The sequence below is a fragment of the Fukomys damarensis genome, unplaced genomic scaffold (assembly GCF_012274545.1).
Source record: "Fukomys damarensis isolate Sample0158 unplaced genomic scaffold, DMR_v1.0_HiC HiC_scaffold_5, whole genome shotgun sequence".
Taxonomy (NCBI): domain Eukaryota; kingdom Metazoa; phylum Chordata; class Mammalia; order Rodentia; family Bathyergidae; genus Fukomys; species Fukomys damarensis.
This window is the reverse complement of record NW_022900917.1, coordinates 47,542,555-47,563,698: the sequence shown is the minus strand read 5'-3', so window position 1 is coordinate 47,563,698 and position 21,144 is coordinate 47,542,555. Positions and strand designations below refer to the sequence as shown.

The following is a 21,144-nucleotide window of genomic DNA, read 5'->3' as shown; positions in this document are numbered from 1 at the left end:
TTTAATTATATCAAAGTCTACATATAGTTTACTTGTTCCTTTGCTCTGGGAGGAAAATAATAAAGAGGAACCAAATAATTTAAACATTTTTGATAAGAAATGAAACAGTAAATGTCCATTTCCATTTATCTATTTAAAAGAGAAAGAATAGCTTTCACTATTGAAAGAATAAATTGTTCTTCTAATTCAAGTTGAAAACTTTTATGGCGCTATTTCACTTTATAAAAAGTGTATTAAATAAGTTTTTCGAATTATCAGATTTAACAATTTGAATAGCTTCAAAGGAACTGGAGTACTTAGGGTATAAACAGAAAGTTTCATCATCAAGCAATCACAAGATTTGCCCAAGTTTATGCAGTTAGAAATGGCAGAACTAGGATTTAATCCTTGGAATCCTGACACTAGTTGTCTTTCCCACGATCCTCTGGGAAGTTGGAGGTAATAACATATGGACCAGACAAGAAAGAATTGTGATTTTCTAGTTTAGGAACAATTCGACTCAATCCAGGTAACCTAAAGCAAACACTGACTAGGCTTCATTAATGAAAATAATGAATTTCCACTGCCCACCATGATAATCTAAATTCTCTATCATGTTGAGATTCTTTAATTCTCTCAAACTGGGAGTTTCTTCCTAAAAACTTTGAAAGGGATTAATTTGAAGTAATTTTAACAAAAGATGTTAAAGTGACATTGTAAATTCTAAAGATAACATAATTATGAAACAGATTGGCTCAAAATTAGAAATCATAAGGAGTGTCAGGTATTGGAAGCCTAAAATAATGCCAAATTTATGCAGAAAGGAACATGTCCAAAAATGAAAATTAATCAAGAACGTTTCCTTAAATTTGGTGAAGAAACTATGACAAGAGTGAGAGTACATTATGATAATAATCTGTAGGTAAAAAAAACAAGCCGTATCCATGTTTACTCAAGACGCCTCTCGTGTCCCTCCCGTGTCTTTACAGATAGTCAAGGAGTGCTGTACTTCCAGACTGATTTGGGTCCTTCCCTGAAGACCTGCCCAGAAGCATCTCTCAGTATATGAGGGTCTAGCTCTTCACTTACCCTGAAAAAAGTCCCCTAACCTAGATTTTTGCCCAGTTAGATGGTAGGGGAAAGGAAACTGGAGTTTTACATACAGTCCGTACATTTATGTGCATGAAAGTTTCTGGCCTTTAATAGATACTTAAAATTGTTTTTCTCTTTATTGTCACTCAGGACTTATTCTTAGAGTGGAGAACATCCTGTTTTAGGCATAATTCTTATGTTTATATAACCATTAGTATTTAAATACATATAACAATCATGACAACAAATGTTCTTTAGATTTAAAACTATTTCCTAAAAAGCAACAAACACTAGGTTAGCTGGTTCTTTGCTGGCATCTAGTGTTTCTCATGTATTACTGCAAAATGCCTTGGTTATTTATTTTTTTTTTTTTACTGTTCACATTTTATATGTATTTTTTTCTTTTTCTTTTTATTGAGGTTATTGGTACAATCTAGGTATACAATACAATTACATTCATCATTGGGATTCTGTACCTTTACATAATAGGTCTTGATTCTCGTTTTTCCCCCTTGTCCCTGCTCTCCCTTCACCCCCTCCTCCCCTCCCCATTTACAAACACTGCCTTGGTTAATTTTAAACTACTTTTTTAATGAAAATGATACATGGAGTAGAAACTTTATTCATCTTAGAATAAACAGAAAAGTTTGTTAAGTGACTACTACTCCTAGCAGCATAACAACAAATCTTCTGTTGTGAAAATGATACATGGAGTAGAAACTTTATTCATCTTAGAATAAACAGAAAAGTTTGTTAAGTGAACTACTACTCCTAGCAGCATAACAACAAATCTTCTGTTCTGATGAGTGAAGAATCATTTAACTCCTCTCATAAGAAATTATGTAATGGTGTATTTTCTCATAATTCTGTTAAGAGCAGAAGATCCTGCATGCGTGTAGGGCTTCTCTATTACTGCGGTAAGAGAAGCAATGAAATCAGGGCCCTTATTGAAGTTCTATTGTGCATTAGGCCCTGGGCTTGTGTACTTTCACATAAGTTGTCACTGTGCTTTTGGAAGCTACCATCCTAACTGCAGTCTCGGCCCACTGACAAGAATTTGGTCTGCAGTGTGGAAATGGAGACACTCAACACTCTTTCATTAACTGTCTTGTGCCAGGCCTCAAGTTATATACAGCTGTGGGCCCCTAGGACCATTCAGCTAAATAGAAATGAGTGCAGCATGGGCTCTTAAGGTGAACATTGGCAAGTATTCTCTAAAACCCCAGTCTCTTAGGGGATCCTCAGACTGCTGCTCAGCAACATCAGCAGTATCTTCTAGCCAATGTCTTCTGCTCCCATTGATGCAGTGGTGTCTGGCTTGCTGAAGGACCTGGTCTTAATGGCCTGGTCCTCTTACTTGCTCTCAAGTCCTTGCTTATCCCCCAGCTGCTGGTGGTGTAAAGGTGGCAGGAGCATGGGCGACTTTGAAAGAGATTCTATATTTGGAATAAGGAATATTCAGCATGAAGACTTCAAAAAAACACATGGATGAGAAAATGGTAAATTTAACAGAAGCAGAAAATAATTGACCATTCATATGTTCTTACATTTGTAGTCATCATCAATAAAGCACAGTAAGAACCTGTGGGAGCAATTGGAAGCCAGTATCATGGGCAGAAAGATTGATGCAGTAATGACAGTTATTCGCACTCTGCTGAGACAAACAGATCTATATGGTTCCAGTACAAATGGGCTGGGAAAAGGCTTGGTATGGTAAGAAGTTAAGTGTTCTTTTACTTGTGATGGGAGACAAGATCTTGTCCAGGAATGGTACTTTGGCAATAAAGGATTCAACAATGAATCTAAATCTCCCAGGTTTCTATTAAAGTTCTTTGCTAGCTAACCAGATCTGGCAATCTTTCAAATTTCTGTTCTGTTTGTTCCTACTGTCCAAAGATTATGATTTATCCTCAGATTATTGTTTCTGCTTTTCTGCACATAGTCACCCATAATATCCTTCAACTTTTTCATTTCCCATGTTTTATCTTCTCTTGCCACAGCTCTGAAGACCACAAAGAACAGAAACATAAGGGCCGGGGATTTGGCTCAGTGGTTCTGCCACCTTCCTTGAAGGCACAAAGGGCCTGAGTTCAATCTCAGTACCACACACACACACACACACACACACACACACACGAACAGAAACATAAATTTATTTATTATAAAGAGCTAAATTTTTTTTCTTTTCCAGAAGCTCATTATCCTCAAGGAATTCCTAAGTTTCAGACTTTTGTTGAGGGTTTATATAGGATGGTGAAGGGTGAAGGTAGAACAGATTGAGAAATATATTAAATTTACCATAATATTTAATGTCAGGCTGCTTTTTAATTACTTTCTATTGGGGGAAAGGTTCATTTACAAGTAGTCCCAAGTATTTATGAAAGGCCTACTGCACCAGGCATTGTAGAAGACAAAATCTTCAAGACACAGACTCCACTTTCAGGATTGTGCTCATTAACTGTGGAAATGAAATACAGCAGAGGAGATATTTTTGTGTATCTCTACACACATAACACACATACACACATATGCACCCAATGGAGGAAGGCAGCAAAGAGAACAAAAGGTAGAATTTTAGAAGTCTTCAGCAAAAAGGAATGAGTGGAAAGGAGGTGATATTCATTTCTAGAATCAATAAAACAGAAAAAAATTCCATTTTCAATCGTTTTTGTCTAATCTTCAGATCTAGGACGAATTTTCCATGAAAAACTTTGTGACTTTGTTTCATTGTTAAATTATCAAATGCAATATAAATAATCACATACTGAACAATCAGTCATCTGCATAGAAAGGAAATCTCTGTCATTTTCGATTAGTACTGTAAATAGCAAGTAATTTCAATAATTTAATCAAGGAATCATCCACAACTGGTCAGTAATACACTGAAAATTTTCAATTAAACATATAGCATTGCTGAAATAAAGAAACATTTCCAGTATAAATTGGAGAGTGTTGATAAATCAAGGACATCTCCTCTTTAGACTGAGATTCGAAGTGATGATTGTTTTTCCGCGCTGAAAGAAAAAAAAAGTATTTGTAAAAAGATTGGATGACAAAGTTTTCAAGATAATACTTTGCAATATTTCTCCCGACAATTAGCACTATTAAGGAAAGAATACTGACAAGAGATGAAACATTTTACAGAAAGTCCCCCAAAATACCGTGCCTGATTTAGACACAGTTATCTTCTGATAGAGCACGTGTACTTGACCCACACCAGAACCTGTGTTGTCCTCACTCCTTGATTCACCCACTTACTAAATGGCTACATTTGTAAAAGATGGATAAAGGGCCCAAAGGTAGAAAAATGGGTAAGACAAGAGCCCAACATTCAAGAGGTCTACACCGTTATCCACACAGAATCAAATGGTGCTGTGCTTTTGGTAGACCTTCACCAAGATGCTTCAAGAGAAAAAGGGATGGAGAAACTGGTGAAGGCAAGACCACTGGAGAAGTGAGGCACTTCAGACAAGACAATTGCAGATACAATGATGTCCACTTTTGGAGCTGAGGATGAGAACTAGGGTTTCAACCTAAAATCAAAGTCAAGAAAATACAGGCACCCAAAACTGCCATGAAGGCTGTTCTTCCCACTACTGTTCTCAATGATTCACACAACGGGAAAATGTTCTTTTGGACTGAAACTGCATAGGGACTTTAGGGGTTTTATTAAAATGGAGTTTTGTTATGAAATCATCCGTACAAGGGGGCATAATTCTACAGCAGAATGAATTCATTAAGGAAATACTTGTCTTCTGAGTAAGGGTAGCACGATAAATAAAAGTTGGGGGCAAAATAGAGATAAGAAGAATACAAGGTTCACGGATATCTTCAATTGGCGGGACTCCCCCAAGTGATGCTCTATCCCCAGCAAGCTGTGTCTCCACATGTGTCTTATTATACCCATACCACTCTTCTAAAAATAAGGATCTACAGTCAAACTCCACATTTAACTCATAAACATAAAATAGCATGAAAATCTGTATTCTCATCACAAATCAGGCAAAGCTTCTTAACTTTTGCCAGTGTGGCAATGGCTGCAGACAAGCAGTCTTAAATGGTAGGTATACACTGATTCTATAGTGTTGCCTTGAAAAAATAACATCCAATTTTCCGAGGTTGTTATAACTCCAGCATTATTTCTAAAATGAAAGGCAACTGAGTAGAATCTAAATGAAAAATGTTAACAAAAAAAGAACTCAACTTTTTTAAAACTGTTGATACTGTTGAAAAAATTCTTCTGGATTTACTGGAATACTAGTCCCTCAATTTCAGAGCTTTCATATTATTTAATATTTGTTATTTTAAAAAATAAACCTATAGACCCTATGGAACAGTTATAGAGCAAGAGAATACATAAAAACCCAAACAATAGTACTTTCCTTCAAAAGTACACTACAGTGATAAAATCATGTAGCCACACATTACCTTCAGAAACAAAAAATTCTGCTAAATAAAATGCAGTCCTCACAGCATTAGGTGCATGGGAAACGCCTTTTAAATTTGGCCATTCATACGGTGCTTTCTCTGGATGCCACTGGACAGCATATACTGGATACTTATACCCTGTATGAAGAACACAAATCAGAAAATATTAAGAATGGTTTAAGATGTTACTTATAATTAAATTGTTTTGTGTCCTATGTACATTATTTTATAACTCACTATATTAGACAAAAAATATTGTATACATTCTCTAAGATACAAAGAACTTATGTTCATAGTCAGTGAAAATCCCAATAATATATTTCACTAATTTGTAACCTTTTACAATTTGTGATATAATTCACTTTTCCAAGTAATCACAGTAAAGTAAAACAGTTCAGCTTTGGAACATATCCAAGTTCAACAGTTAAGTACATATTTTTGTCTTGTTTTTTGTGCTGTTTTTTGTGGACTGATCGCAGGGTTCACACATGCCAAGAACATGCCCTAAAACTGAACTACATCCCTAGCCTCAAATGCACTTTTACTTAGCGACACGATTTTCCTTTATGATGGGACTTTCTCAGAGTATTTCCCTCATACCATATTTTTATCCCAAAATCACTCATTCATAAGATAATAAACCATGCCAGCACTTCTGGTGTCCTTTCAAATTAGCTAAATTGTATCAGCCTAAATGTGTATTTTTCTCAACCTATGAAATGACTCATCACTACAGAATTAATTCTTAAAGCAGTTCCTAAAAGTTTATAAATTTCTGTTACTATTGGTAAAACAATTATTTTCAGAGATCTTGGCTATCTCTATAGATAAACATATAATGATCACTGGAATTTGCTTCAAAAAATAACTCAACATGGGGATAAAGCAGAAACAAAACAAGAATGGCCACATACGTGCTGCTAGTTGCTGAAGCTAACAGGTTGATACATGGGCCCAAATATTACTCTCTCAATTTTACCATAATTAAAAATTCCATAATTTTTTAAAAAGGAGAATGAATAGGTGTAACAGCCAGTTTCTGAAAATTTACACTCATCTCTTTTCTTTACATGTGCATTTCCTCACTTAAATAGGAAAAAACCCTCTATCTTCCTGGGGGCTTTGGAATTATAATTATGATAGCCATGAGGAAATACCTGTAGAAATGAAAAGCATCAGCTGGAAGGAGAGCAAGCTGAAGGAAAGACTATCACACTCACACATCCCCCTCGTCCCTTCCACCGGAGCGCATGTCGCAAGAAGGGAGACATTTTATCCTAGTCTGGTTGGGGTTCAGAAGAGGCTCTGCGCAACTCTGCCTCATCTTTCTCTACTGCCTTTCCCCTTTACCTCCTTTCACTATGCATGTGCTTTCTTGCTGGCCTGAACTACACATGAAGGTACTGGCATGAGATTTTCAGGCTGGGTTGGTAGAGAAGCAACTGTAACCCACAGCTAACTGAAAGATGGACCTTCTGGTACAGGTTTCTAATACGTGAAAGTCTTACTGAGGATTAGGAATGCCTTAACTGATAATCACATGACTAAAAGACCACCGTAAGAGTCATGTGCTGACACACTAACTTGGAATAAAAACATGGAATGGAAGGATGGGGAAAGGGGAAAAAAACAAGAACCAAGATATAGCACGTATAGGTACAAATTCCCAGAGATGAATGTGATGATTACTGTATATCTACAATGTACCAATAAACTCAATGAGAAAAAGTAAATTTGGTAAATAAAAAAAGAAATAAAAATAACATCAAGAATCGAAAGAAAATGTACGAACAGCAGAGCATCTCAAGCATTCCTATACTAGAGGTGTCAAAAAAGTTTCTGGTGATAAAATTTTAAAATGATCCAAGAACAATGACAACAGCCACAAGAACCAACAAGAATTTGAATCCCTAACTTCCAACTGAACCCTATTTTTATTTAAATAATTAGTCATTCATTCAACTTCTCTTGAGGTTTACCCAAGCCCTGGAAACATACAGGTGAGTGGCACAGTTCCAGCTCTCAGTGAACTCTTAGGCTAGGGGAAAGAAAGAACTTTAACAAGTAGGTACATTAGAAACATTCCTCAGAAGCACAAAGCAGGTATGAAGAGACTGAAGACGTGGAGATGTGGAGAGAAGGAATAACGGAAGAGAAGGCTGCTCAAAGAAGACAGCTGACCGGAGTCTGTCAAGATAGCTGAGAGTTCATCAGAAGAAGGGAGTAGTGGGGGACGGAAGCTTTTCAGAGAAGAGAAAAAAAAACTTGAGAAGCAGTACAGACGTGAGAACATTGCTATGTGGGGAGCACCATGCATCGAACCATTCTCACAGGAATGCAGGCTAGCGGGGAAAGCAGGTATAAATGGTCTAGACTTGATTCTCCAAGAGCCACCGAGGAGCTTTAGTCCAGCAGCATGATCACACTGGCACCTCAGAGGGATCACCTGTGACTGCCGGGAAGATGGATATGTGGAATGGTTAGGAAGTAATCCACACAGTTAATTCTGAAGTAGGGTGAGAGAAACTGGATAGGCAGGAGGAGACATACTCAAGAAAAATTTGGGAAGTAGACAGTGGTGTGAATCTTTTAGACCTTGAAATGAGGGCAGGAAGTCAAGGATGGTTCTAGGTTTCTAAATCTAGATGATTTGGTGAATTGTGATGCCACTGACTGATAGAAAAAAAAACACTGCAGGGAAAACAGAGAAATGATAAACTCACTTCATGTTAAGTTGATCAATGCTTCTTAGAATATCCCTGGATGGGAATTATTTCTAAACATTGATGTCCACCAACTAGATTGACCAGTGTGCTATGGTTTGGATGTGTGCATCAGAATTCACGTACTGGAAACAGAACCCCAAAGTCATATGTTAATGGGATGTGAAGGTGGAGACTTCAAGGAGTAATTAGGATTAGATGAGTATGAAGGTGGGGCTATATGATAGCATTAGCAGATTTATAAGAAGAGCAACATGACCTAGCATGCTCACTCTGTCCCACCATGATGCACTCAGCAATGTTAAGATGCAACAAGAAGGCCCTCATCAGATGCTGATGTGGATGACAGTGCCATACTCTTGAACTTCCAGACACTAGAACTGTGATGTAAACAAACCCCTATACTTTATGTTAGTTTTTACTTATAGAGAATAGATTAAACACAGGATTATGGCCAATTTTTAAATAACATGAACTGTTTCCACTTTACTGTAGTTTATGTTACTCCAGTACCTTTTCCTCTTAGATAGTTCTAATCAGCTTTACCAACTCAAAAACACGAAGAGTCTCCCTGACTTAAAACAGATGGAATGCTCTCTGGACTCCTTTCTTCCAACTTCTCCCAGTACCTCCTTGTATGTCTTCTCCATCAAACTATGTGCCCAGGAAGCTGCTCTTAAATTTATAGTTGTACTTTTTTTAATCTTCTGGAGATACAGAAGACAAATTTCATAAAATGACATCGTTAGAGCTTCTGGCTAAACCAGCCCTTTCATTATATTTCAAGATTTTTATTACTACTTTGTTAACTCTGTGTGACCAACTATGCTGCCCAGGACTGGGAAACTTCCCACTTTTCCAGGAGTTTGTTGCTTATACATATAGGTAAGAAATACTCTATGACATATATACTTGAACAAATATACTCAAGCTGATATCTAAATACTGGTATATATCTACTGAGATATATACATTATAGATAGGTATTACTTAACAGAAAAAAAAATACCTGTATATATCAAAACATTTGACTCACACCATATCCTAAATCAACCTTTAACACAGATTATTCTACCTCACCAGAAACTATCAGGGTATAGTATGCTTCACTTTACTAAGATTTCCTAACATGTGTCCCTGTGTACAGCTAATATTCAAGCCCTGAAAAATATTAGTATGTTAAACTTCATTATTTTTATTGAAAGATAAAACAAAACAGCTACCACAGCACTTTGTAAGTTACCATAATGGATTACCACAATAATGCCGGTTTTTACACCCCAGTCAGCTCAAGAGTTTGGGGTTTGAATACTCCTATTTGTTGACACTTCATTAATGAATTTTAAAAGATATTTTTTCTACCTCAGTCATAATTTTGCTGTCCGGAGCAGAACCTGTCAAGGTCCTTAATCTGCCACTATGTACATACAGAAGTTATTCATTTCCTCCTCCTCCTCCCAACCTGCTATTCTTTTCTTTTCTCCTTCATCACCTTATTCTAGAAAATACCAGGTAAACTGACTTGGAACATGGGTAAGCATGTCTCCTGTCTCCAAAAATGCCCTCACTTCCATCTGCAGGCCCCAAAGTAATGATTCCATTCATAAAGTCCAAATTAATAAAGTATACATGCTGCAGAATTCATACCTTCCATTGATGAAATGAACTCAATCTTGCCATCTGTATTTGTAGTTAATATGTTGAAAAACTTCCTTAATTTTTTATTCATTGTAAAATTCTAGAGTATAAAAATAAAGCAAAATGATTAATTCTGCAGTTATTCTGAATATATTAATTTAACTGTTGAATTAATGTGATACCTTCATGGAAAGGCTCCACTTGTGGAAATTTGCAGTCAGAGGTTCTTCTGCTAATGACCGCAACAAGTCAGGAGGAAAATTTTTGAACATTCTGCTCTTTGATGGACCTGAAATAATTATGCACAGAGAAATAATTTATGTGCAAGAAAAATCTCATCACCATATTTACAGCCAAAAACATGTGATTAAGACATAATGAGGATGACTAAATAATAAGCAAAACCATCATTTATGAGGAAGGATTCCAATGGAGTATGAAATGTGTTTAATATAAATCCAAATATCCTCCGGACCTAAGAACTTTTTCTCCTAGAATTATAATATGAATAAACAAATTGTTCTCATATGAGAATTTGTAGGTTAGCAATTAAATACGCAGAAAGGCTTAAATCTAGATTCCCAGACGTCTCTGAAAAATAGATAAAATTTTCCAAATGTGCACATACTTGTTTTCCCAAGAAAGGACCCAAAATTTCTAACATCTTGTCAAAGGTATCTCAGATTTTAAAAGTTTAAAAAACACCAACACTATAAAAAAACATTAAACAAGCCAAAGGATTTTTAGGCAGTAATTAGATCAAAGAAGCAATATAAGCTTAGTAGTCAACACTTAAGACTCTGTATTCAGACACACAGACACAAATACCAATAGAGGATTATAAAAAAAAAACTCTGATGTGTCAAGGCTCTGACACCAGATGTTTCAAATCAGGCCCCTCATTCTTGCTAATGGTTTCCATAAGAACTCCAGTACCTTGAAATTCTACTTTTTATGGTATAAACTGGGTTTTTCCAAAGGGCACCAAGCTAGTCTGATCTAAAATATTTCTCACAAGGTTGTTGTAATGATTAAGTGAGATAATGGAAGATACTACTTTCAGAAGAATAAAGTATTATATAGGTTCTATATATGACTACTATGACTCTCCTTCCAAAATCCTTATCAGAACAGGAGGAGTTGTTAGCATGCAATTGTAAGGATCCAGAGATAAGTACCCTTAAGAATCATATTACTTACACTACTACATTACGCGATATAAAAAAGAACAGGTTTGATCTTTGTTCTTCAAATTTTCTGAGTGATAAGAGTGTCTTTGTTATACAGATAGGGTAACAGAAGTGTGCTCTAGATTATTTCAGGATGGTGTTGATGATCAATCAAAAAGACGGACCACATGATTAGAGTATTGAGACATTGAGCCAGCTTTGCTTCCAGGGATGGGAAGAAATGCCAAGGACTGAGTTCAGTCATGTGGTCAACTATTCAATCAATCATGATCTTGCAATGATGCTCCAATAAAAACTCTGGATGCTGAAGTTCACTGGCATTCCCGGTTAGCAAGTAAAGGTAGCACTTTCTTGAGCTGTGTGTCAATCTAGTGAATCATGAAACATGATGGATCCTTGGAATTCCAAATTTGTAATAGGTGGTACAAATAGCGGGTGACCTAAGGATGTGACTTCCGACTAGCATCTGAAATAAGATAGTCTTATCAGGGACCATTCTTGAACTTGTGGGATCTATGCTAACTCTAAGTGTTACGTGCCCATGGTACACCCTGCTGTGAATGAAACAAAGTACACAGTCAAGGGGAAAAGGTTAAAACTACAATAATAAACACTACCAATTATAAGAGCTAGATTTAAAGTACTTAGCCTACTTGTTAGAAAATATTATTATATTTGACACTCACAAAAATTTTAAGACAGGTAGACCCTTTTGTATGAGAAAATTCCTCAAAGACAAAGTGAGAAAACTAGAACTCTAAACCAGGACCAATTTCAAAGTTCTTAATCACACATGGTCCTGATATCACTAGAAGCAACGAGTTAACAAAATTCCTAATTCCTACCAAGCAAGGTGATGCACAACTGTAATCCCAGCACTCAGGAGACTGAGAAGAGAGGGTCATGAATTTGAGGCAAACCTGTGCCACAAACAGAAATTTTCTCGAAAAGAAAAAATTCAAAATTCCTGGAGGTCATTCTCACAAATGAATACAAGGGGTGATCATGTGTATCTTCTGCCTGCATAAATAAATTTAAAATGTTATGAGCAGGGCTGGGGATTTAGCTCAGTAGTTCTGCCACCTGCTTTGCAAGCGTGAGGAGCAGAGTTCGATCCCTGGTACCAAAAACAATAAAATAAAGAGGAAAAAAAAATGAAAAAAAATTTTTTTAATGTTACAAGCATTTTTCTTCACACTTGCTGCTTACTGATCCTGTTCATTAAGCATACTTAAAATGTCTGAGAGGCATATTCTCACCTTTAGTGAAGTTCAATGGTAATACTTCATTCTCAGTATTTGTCACAGTTAATAAGCTTTTCTCACTGATCAGATAGGCAAGCTCTTCAAATCCAAGGCATGTGCCCCACACAGGAAAATAATCTCCATCATCAAAACTCTTTTAAGAGAAAGGAAAACTATGTTGATTCAAATTTTTCACAAAAATTATACACACGGTTAGCTTTTACCAGTTAGCGCTCTAGTTATTCAGAATTTTCAAAGATGTGTAAGTAGATAGACTTTCAATTAATTCATCTGTCTTCAGACCAAGCTTCCACACAGCCTATAAAAAGTGAACTGTGGCAAAACTATATATCTTGACCCAAAGACTATAAAAGGCCATGGGTTGCTTGGCATAGCTATTAAAAGTTTTTAAGCAAGTACTTCAAATGCTAAAAGCAGTTATTTAGGGAGATACTAAAGGGAAGGTTGGCAAGATACTAAAATCGGAAAGATTAACTAGAAAATGGCTGTTGATAGTTAAGGAGAGAAACATAATGGTGTAAACTATGGTACACAGGTAAGCCTAATGTGAAATACTGCAAAGGAAAAAATCAGAGGTGTTACTAAATAAAAGTGTTCTAAGGTAACTGTGAAGAAAGACCAAATGGAATTGAATAAATTGGGAAGAGGAGATTTCAACAGAAGATAAAAGTCAGTAACACAGAAAAATAATGAATACATAAAAAGAAGATATGAGGCCAAGGGGAGATCCTGGGATTATTAAGCACTGAACCGCTTCCCCTGGTATCACCAGGGCAGAAAGTTTGCTTACATACCGACTCTCCCAAGCTTCTCTTGGGCAGATGCCATTTTAACCAGCTCTTTCTTGGTTGCACTAGATGCACTTGTATATCTGTTTGTTTGATGTTGACCATTTTGGTATACTTTTTTATTTAGAACACTGTATTTGAGTTTGATGTTTATTTCTAGTAAAATCTAATAAGTTCTAGTTATTTTTTTACTAATTTATGTTTAATTTATTTGTGAAAAATAACCTATAATTTTGTGCTACAATCTATAAAAACTCTTATCGTAAGCACATTAGATAAAATTTTATACTTCTCCAGAACTCAGTGATGTTCTTTTAAAATACAAAATGGACACATTTGGGACACTGAGACTGAAGAGGAAAGAAGTGTCAAAAGGTCTACAAAAGAAAAAATTTAAAAAGGGAGAAATGTTAGCATATCAGAGAGGAAAAGTCTGTGTTATAAAACGCAAAGACAAAGACAGTATTTCTTTATTGTCAACTATTCATAATATAGAAATGATAAAACTTGAAAGAAGAAATGAAATTTAAAAAACTCTAATAGCGGTCTGTGATTATAATAATTCTATATGAGCAGTGTTTAAAGAGTTGACCAACATCTAACAAGCCTTCTTGTAATCAGAAAGTGTGGAAAAATTATTATAACATTTTATAAACCTTCTGGACCAAACAATATGAAACTCACTTGTTATTTATTCAAAATAAGGGGGTTCAAAAAGTCAGTTACAACTTAGATTAGGTCTAACAGATCAAATAATTTAAAAATACGGAATAGCAAAGTTACCAACCAGTATGTCAATCATTGATGTCCACCACTGTGATTAGTGGGTAGACCTGTTGTTGAAATAATATCAACCACAGAAAAAAATAAAAAGTCAATAAGACAGTGTAAAGAGTACTGTGTAAAGACAGACAATAATGCAAAAAAGAATTTGGAAAGAGACTAGATACTACTGTCTAGATTGTAATGTTTGCATTGTGCAATGAATGTTTTAAGATATACCATACACAGAAAAACTCTTGAATAAATTTGATAAAATTATCATTTTAATAGTTCTTATAATTTCTTAGAAAAATTAACAAAAATATATAATTTCTGGTCATCCTGTATTTAAATAATTGGACAGCAAGTGCTTAAACTACATATTCATATCTTCACACCAAGAAGCCTAGAATTAATGAAACACGTGAAAATTGGGCAGACCAGCCACTGCTGGAGAACAGATGCTTTAAAGGTTAAGGGAATGAAGTGAAAGTAATTATAAAGGAAACATCACCAAATGCTTACAAAAAGAATTATTCTCACAGAAACTAACAAAACACACCTAAAATGATGAGCAATTACTGATATATATATATATATATACCTGTATGGCCAAGTTGTAAAATATTTTGGAGACATTGGCATAGCCTGACTTCTGGAGATTAGAGCCTCCTCCAGGTAAAAGGATTCTGAAATATTAATTAAGATGAATTTTACCTTGGATACACTTAAAAACAACATTTTCATTTTAAAGAATTTTTCCTTAATACATTAAGGATTGTTAAAGAAAATTAGAAAACTAAATAAAATAATAACAAAATTAGAACCTTAGCCATTCAGAAATTACTGTAGTTAACAGCACTTTACATACTGACTCATCAAAACTCTTTTAAGACAAAGAGTATATTCTTATTTTGTGTATATTCTTTTAAAACTTCTTTGATAACAAGTTTATTTATGAAAAACTGTGTGAGTAATTAAATGATAAAGGGGCAGGAAAGTGTCCAAAGCTAGAAATCAAATGGTAACAAAATTTCAGGTGTAGTTAATTTTATTTTTATTGTGCTTTATTGTTTTTGTAATACTAAGGATTGAACCCAAGGCCTTGCATATGCTAGGTAAGTGCTGGACCACTAAACTATATCCCTAGTCCTATTTTACAATTTATCTTATTTTGAGATACAGTCACATTATTTTGAGATAGAGTCTAGACTGGCCTTGGACGAGTAATCATTTTGCCTTGGGCTACCAAGTGGCTGAGATTACAGGTGTGCAGCTAGATTTAAATTAAGATGATCAGTGTTATCAAATCACCTGCAGGTGCATAATTGTGTTAACTCAGAAATAATTTTGAACCGTAAAGAATAAACTAAATATTAAAAATGTATTTAGACTAGACCTAAATATCTACAAGTATATACTTTTTAATTATCATCTTGAGAGCTCCTCAGAAATAGGCACACTATGAAAAAATTCTGAAAAAGCACAAACTTACTTGTATAGAAAAAGTATAAAAAAAGGGAGTTACAAACATTTAATTTTATTTTCCTCTACCCATAAAGATGGGATACAGAAAAATATTTACCATGGATTTGAACCAGCTTTGTAAACTAAGTTTAATTTTTTTATAATAGCAAATGAAATAACTAAGGATATCTAAAAGAGGTTTGGCCTCTTTGGCCAACAAAAGTTGGATTAAACATACTATGTTTTAAAAAATATTTAAATATGTACTTGTGACATATGGAATAACTTTTGACATTTTTGTTTATTCAAGAAATGCATTCTGCTGTTTCTGTAATTAAGGTCTGATACCAGCCTGACAACGATGAGCAGCTTTTGCTGTTAGGACCAGTCTAGTATAATACATTTAACACCTAAGAGTAAGGCATCTACCACAAACTGATGAAGATACACTTAAAACTGACTTAATCAAGATTCATAAGCAGTTCTCTCTTTAAATTAAATTAGTATTTAAAAATGTTCCTTCTGTCACAAAAGAGTGAAAGACATATTACATGAAACATACATACTCATGTTTATAGCAGTACAACTCATAAAAGCTAAACATTGGAAGTGGTATGTATGTTCATCATCAAATGAATGGATAAGAAAATGGGGTATCTGTGCACAGTGAAGTATTGTTTTGCCATAAAGAAGGATAAACTTGCCAGGTGTGGTGGTGCACACCTATAATCCCAGCACTTGGGAGGCTGAGAGGAGGATCGCTCATAAAGAAGGATAAACTTGCCAGGTGTGGTGGTGCACACCTATAATCCCAGCACTTGGGAGGCTGAGACAGGAGGATCGCTGTGAGTTCGAGACCAACCTGGGCTACATAGTGAGTTCCAGGTCAGTCTCAACTACATAGTGAGACTCTGTCTCAAAAAAAACCAACCCCCCCCCCCAAAAAAAAACCAAAAAAAAAAAAAAGAAGAAGGATAAACTTGAGTTGTTTGTAGGAAAATGGATGCACCCTGAGACCACAATGGTAAGTGACGTAAATCAGACCCAAAGTTCAAAAATCTCATGATTTTGCTTCTATGAGACCAAAATATAAATAAAGAGCAAAGTAAAAGAAAGGTAATGGGGTGGGAAGGGCAGGGGAGAGAAAATAAGGGACAAGAAAAAAATATGAGAAAAGGAAAAAATGGAAACAAAGTCTTTGTAAATAGGGGAGGATAGAGGAGTTGAAGGGAGGGCAGGGGTATGGGGAAAAAATGAGAACCAAGATCTGTAAAGATACAAGATCCCAATGAAGACTGTAACTGTACTGTATGCTTAAAAAGTACCAATAAACTCAGTAAGATAAAAAAGAAAAAGAAAGCTAATAGGAAACGGAATTAGATCCTTTGCAAATGTGAAGGGGACCAAGAGACGGAGGGTGGAGGAAGGGGAAGAGGATGTAAAAAGAATTAAGATGTGTTAAGTACATGCGCCAACTCCCCATGAGGAGTGTAATCATTCTGTATCACAAACATGTACTAATAAAAACAAAAGTTTGAAAAAATCAGCGAAATGTTGCCTCTGATCAAATTTGGTTCATTAGAAAGAACCTAAAGTTCTTTCATACAGTGAAACCTGAATGTCTCTCCCAAATGACAAATTCCTTTGAACCAATGCTCTGTCTTTTAACTTGTGTATCCCCCCACAAAATAGTATAGTATAGCATAGTAACAGGAGCTCAACAAAGGCGTTTCTGAGGTTGCATTAGACTACTACTCTTTTCTCTAGTGGCATTCGAAACTGTAAATTATGGCTCCTGGTTTCACCATCTCAGAGCCCAGGTTTTGATGCCTGTGCTGTGGAGAAAGTGTACACCTATGGGAGCAAGAATGAGGGTGGATGAAGGAAATAGGTGGGGAAGATCTAAAAGGGCATCCATCATCAGTTAAGACCCACTGTTACTTTTCATAAAGACTCAAGTGCATCTGGACAAGCTAGCTACCAAAAACATTTGTTCCTGTCTCTAAAAATACCAACCACGGCAGGTACCTTTCCAAACAGAAATGCAGCTGGGGAAGGGAAAGGAAAGATGAGTTATTCCAAGAGTACATCTGGGAGACTTTTCTATTATATCCTGACCTGGATTTACCTTTGTCCTTGTTAAGTACTTTGCACATAACAGGCACTGTAAATGTTTTACTAAATGACTTGACTTTGAAGTAAATATTTACTGAAAAAAACTAAACTGAAGGCAAATAATTTTCGAATATGCTTTAAGAAGAAAGGCCATATGTGAACACATTTTTTCAAGTAGTAATAACAAAACTCTTAAAAAGCTTTACAATAAAAATGACTTGTCACTGAATTTCCAATGAGAAGCAACTATTGATAAAATTGGTCATGTTGATTTGGTAGAAATATGTTACGTGTACCTCTTCATCTCATCTTAAAATAAAAAGAACATAAGTATACTCTACATACCATAGCATGGCTTGCTTCTCAATATTATTCACATGACAATCATAACACAAAGCAGCATATATAGATAACCTCATTTTTAATTCTTGCACAATATGCCACAAAATATAGTCTGCTTCATTTAATCATTCCCACCTGATAGACCACTAACATTTTTTAAATTGGGATGTCTTTTCAGACAATACTATAATGTGTTTAATTGGACTTTACATACCAGGATGATCAGGATGATGATGACGATGGTGTGTGTGTGTGTGTGTGTGTGTGTGTGTGTGTGTGCTACTGGAGATAAAACTCAGGGCCTTCACACTGAGGTCCATTCCAGCCATTCTTTATTTATTTTGACACAGAGTCTCACTGAGTTACCCAGGCTTGGCTCAAACCTATAATCCTCCTCCCATAGCCACCAGAGTGCTGAGATTACAAGTGTACACTAATACACTTGGCTTACAAAGTAATATGTTTATAAAATAAAATTTCTTTTTAAGATCCTGGATCAAGAGGTTAAAAAAAAAAAAAAGATCCTGGATCAAGTTGGGGATTTAGCTCAGTGGCACCGCACCTGCCTTACAAACACAAGGTCCTGGGTTCAAACCCTAGTACCAGAAAAAAAAAAAAAACCCAAAACAAACAAAAAAATCCTGGATCAAAAGTATGAATGTTTCTAGTTTTAGTAGATACTGAAAAATTGCCCCTAAAAAGATTATATAGTTTATACTCTTACTAATAAAGTATATTTGTTTCCCCATATCCTCACTATAGAATATTTGCAAATTTTCTGATCTTTGCCAATCTGTGATAGTTAAAAATGTCCTTTTAGGGGCTGGGGATTTAGCTCAGCGGTTCGGTGGCCTGCCTTGCAAGCGCAAGGACCCGAGTTCGATCCCTGGCACCAAAAAGAAAAAAAAAAAAAAGTCCTTTTACTGCAGTAATTAACTTTTCTTCCTTAAATTAAGAGCAATGTACAATATTATTCACATGTTTGAAAGCTCTTTTCTGTGAGCCAACTGATCATATTTTTTGTGGTAAAGGTACAAAAATAAACAGTATTTTTCTGAGTTCTATTCAAATACTTCTGAAAGATAAACAATCAATATCCATATCCCCCCAGGCAAGGAATATGACCTGCCATCCAAAGCAGTTTCAAAATATGTAAAGCACATATTAAAGAAACAAAGATTAAGTTATACATACTAAAAAATGATATGCATCTACTATGTAACAATTATATATTTCCTAAATTGTATCCTAGTTTTTACAAGTGCATCTCTTAGCAAAATATTTCTTGTAAAGAACTCAGAAAAACTAATGCCATACACCAATAGAGTTATGTAGAAACACACATAATATTTTTTGACAAAAGCAAATAAAAATGTAGACACTCATATATTATCAAACCAATTCACATATATATTGTATTAAGCCAACCTACCCATTGATGGATTTGAAAAGTTCTTCATACTGTGTATGTGTAAGAGTAAGCCTGAAAACAATAAAAACAGTTTATAAACAATCATTTCTGAAACCTAAGATAAAAAGTAATCTCTAAACAAAGTAACCACATTAATTTTTTAAGGCAGATGCGAAAATAATTCTTAAATATGAGACTATTACCTCTCTACCATCTTAGAGGCATTTTTTTCAAACTACTTGAAAGCCATATAATTATATACTTGTTGTGCTAATCTGACAGGTAAATGTGTTCTTCTGTACTCTAATGAAATTTAACATTATAATGTTTATATTAATATGCAAAACACTAAGGGCCAAAAGAATTGCGTACCAGTAAATTTGTCAACTAAGAACTATTTTTAAAATCTAAGAATTCAGTAATTTTATAGCACAGACTATAAAAGAGCTTTATTATCACATCTCACTTAACTGCAGGCAGCTCTGAGAGATAAAAACAATACAAAATAAATACCAGATTCTGTACTCCATCCCATCCCCACCACCAGCTGCAATGGTCTAGCAACTACTGTGCATTCAAAAGTCAAAACAGTTGGGCCGGGGATTTAGCTCAGCGGTTCGGTGGCTTGCCTTGCAAGCACAAGGACCCCAGTTCAATCCCCGGTACCAAAAAAAAAAAGAAAACAAAAGTCAAAACAGCTTAGATCTAAGGACAGATCACTGTAAACTGGCCTAATTATGTCAAACACCCTTGAAAACTCCTAACAATAACCATGTTATTGATGGTTTTATCCACTTTCCCATAGAAAACCTGATGGGATTTTTAATTAAATCACAGTAAAATATCTGCTTTTCCAAAACTTTCGTTCAAATCAACAAAAAAGGAAGAAAAATCAGGGTTGTAAAATCCTTGGAAGAATTCTCGTACATTCAGCAGTCTTCCATGTCTGTTAGAGAGCAACACTGCACATCCCTTTCAATGCTCTAAAAAATAGATTTACAATCATATGTAATTATAGCCCATTTATGCTCCAAGGAAAAGACTAAGGAGGTGTCAAGCAGACACCTGCGAAGCCTATAATTTGGCTGCGCTCTGCCAGCAAATCTCTAAATCCAAATAAGCTTGAAAGTCAGGTCTCTTTTAAGGAAATTTATAGTAAATCTCTGGACAGTCATCCACAAAGCAATGGGTGACAGTGGAATGGTGGTGATCACTATCTTAAAATGCAGAGTAAATTGGCAGGCAGACTTCCTCAGGAAGGGACAGGAATGTAAAATATGAGTCCACTCATAATGAGATGAGGATTCTGGGAGATTCTAATATACATTAATTTGATCTGATAATGCACTATATTTATAAGACTTTATTAGGTCTTTTCAAATAAAAATGAGATATATTCCACTTCTTCCAAAGGAAAATATGAGATTAATAATTTTAGTCCTTTTTTGCACTTAAATAAATTATTTTTCATTCTGGAAAAAATGATATAGGTAGCAGAAAAACCCAGGGTTCACCCCAGATTACCAGATTCCCTCAAGGCCTTGGCTATATCCAGAAAGATTTCAATACATAGCTGGAAGACAGACAACCATACCTCTTATCTTCATACCACATTGTCAATTACAAGGTAAATCTCAGGACCTAACCTTGCCAGGTCTGGCTCTACATACTCCAGGGACTGGCTAAGGATTTCAAAAAGAGTTAGGATGTTCTAAAAACATCAAAAAACAAAACAAAACAAAATCCTCAAACTCAATTAGTTCTAACACAGTTTCTTTTTAAAAATAAAAATAAGAATAATGATGTGTAGGATTTGGTGGTGCATGCCTGTAATCGCAGTACTCTGGGAAGACAAGGTGGGAAGATCCAAGTTCAAAATCACAAGTTCAAGCCCAGTCTAGGCAACTTGGTGAAACGCTGCCTCAAAAAAAAAAAAAAAAAAAA

General features: G+C 35.3%; 1 protein-coding gene across 1 annotated transcript in view; it reads right to left on the bottom strand.

Moving 5' to 3' along the window:
- Window positions 1-3,376: 3,376 nt before the first annotated feature.
- The window catches only part of Ggh (gamma-glutamyl hydrolase), a 29,573-nt gene continuing 11,805 nt past the window's right edge, over window positions 3,377-21,144 (bottom strand). Inside the window, exons 3-9 of the mRNA XM_010641315.1 lie at window positions 19,222-19,272; window positions 14,470-14,554; window positions 12,310-12,448; window positions 10,043-10,149; window positions 9,870-9,960; window positions 5,500-5,637; window positions 3,377-4,085 (exon numbers count right to left, since the gene is read on the bottom strand). Coding sequence (XP_010639617.1) covers window positions 3,964-4,085; window positions 5,500-5,637; window positions 9,870-9,960; window positions 10,043-10,149; window positions 12,310-12,448; window positions 14,470-14,554; window positions 19,222-19,272 — 733 coding nt within the window. The 3' untranslated portion in view covers window positions 3,377-3,963. The remainder of the gene's footprint in view (window positions 4,086-5,499; window positions 5,638-9,869; window positions 9,961-10,042; window positions 10,150-12,309; window positions 12,449-14,469; window positions 14,555-19,221; window positions 19,273-21,144) is intronic.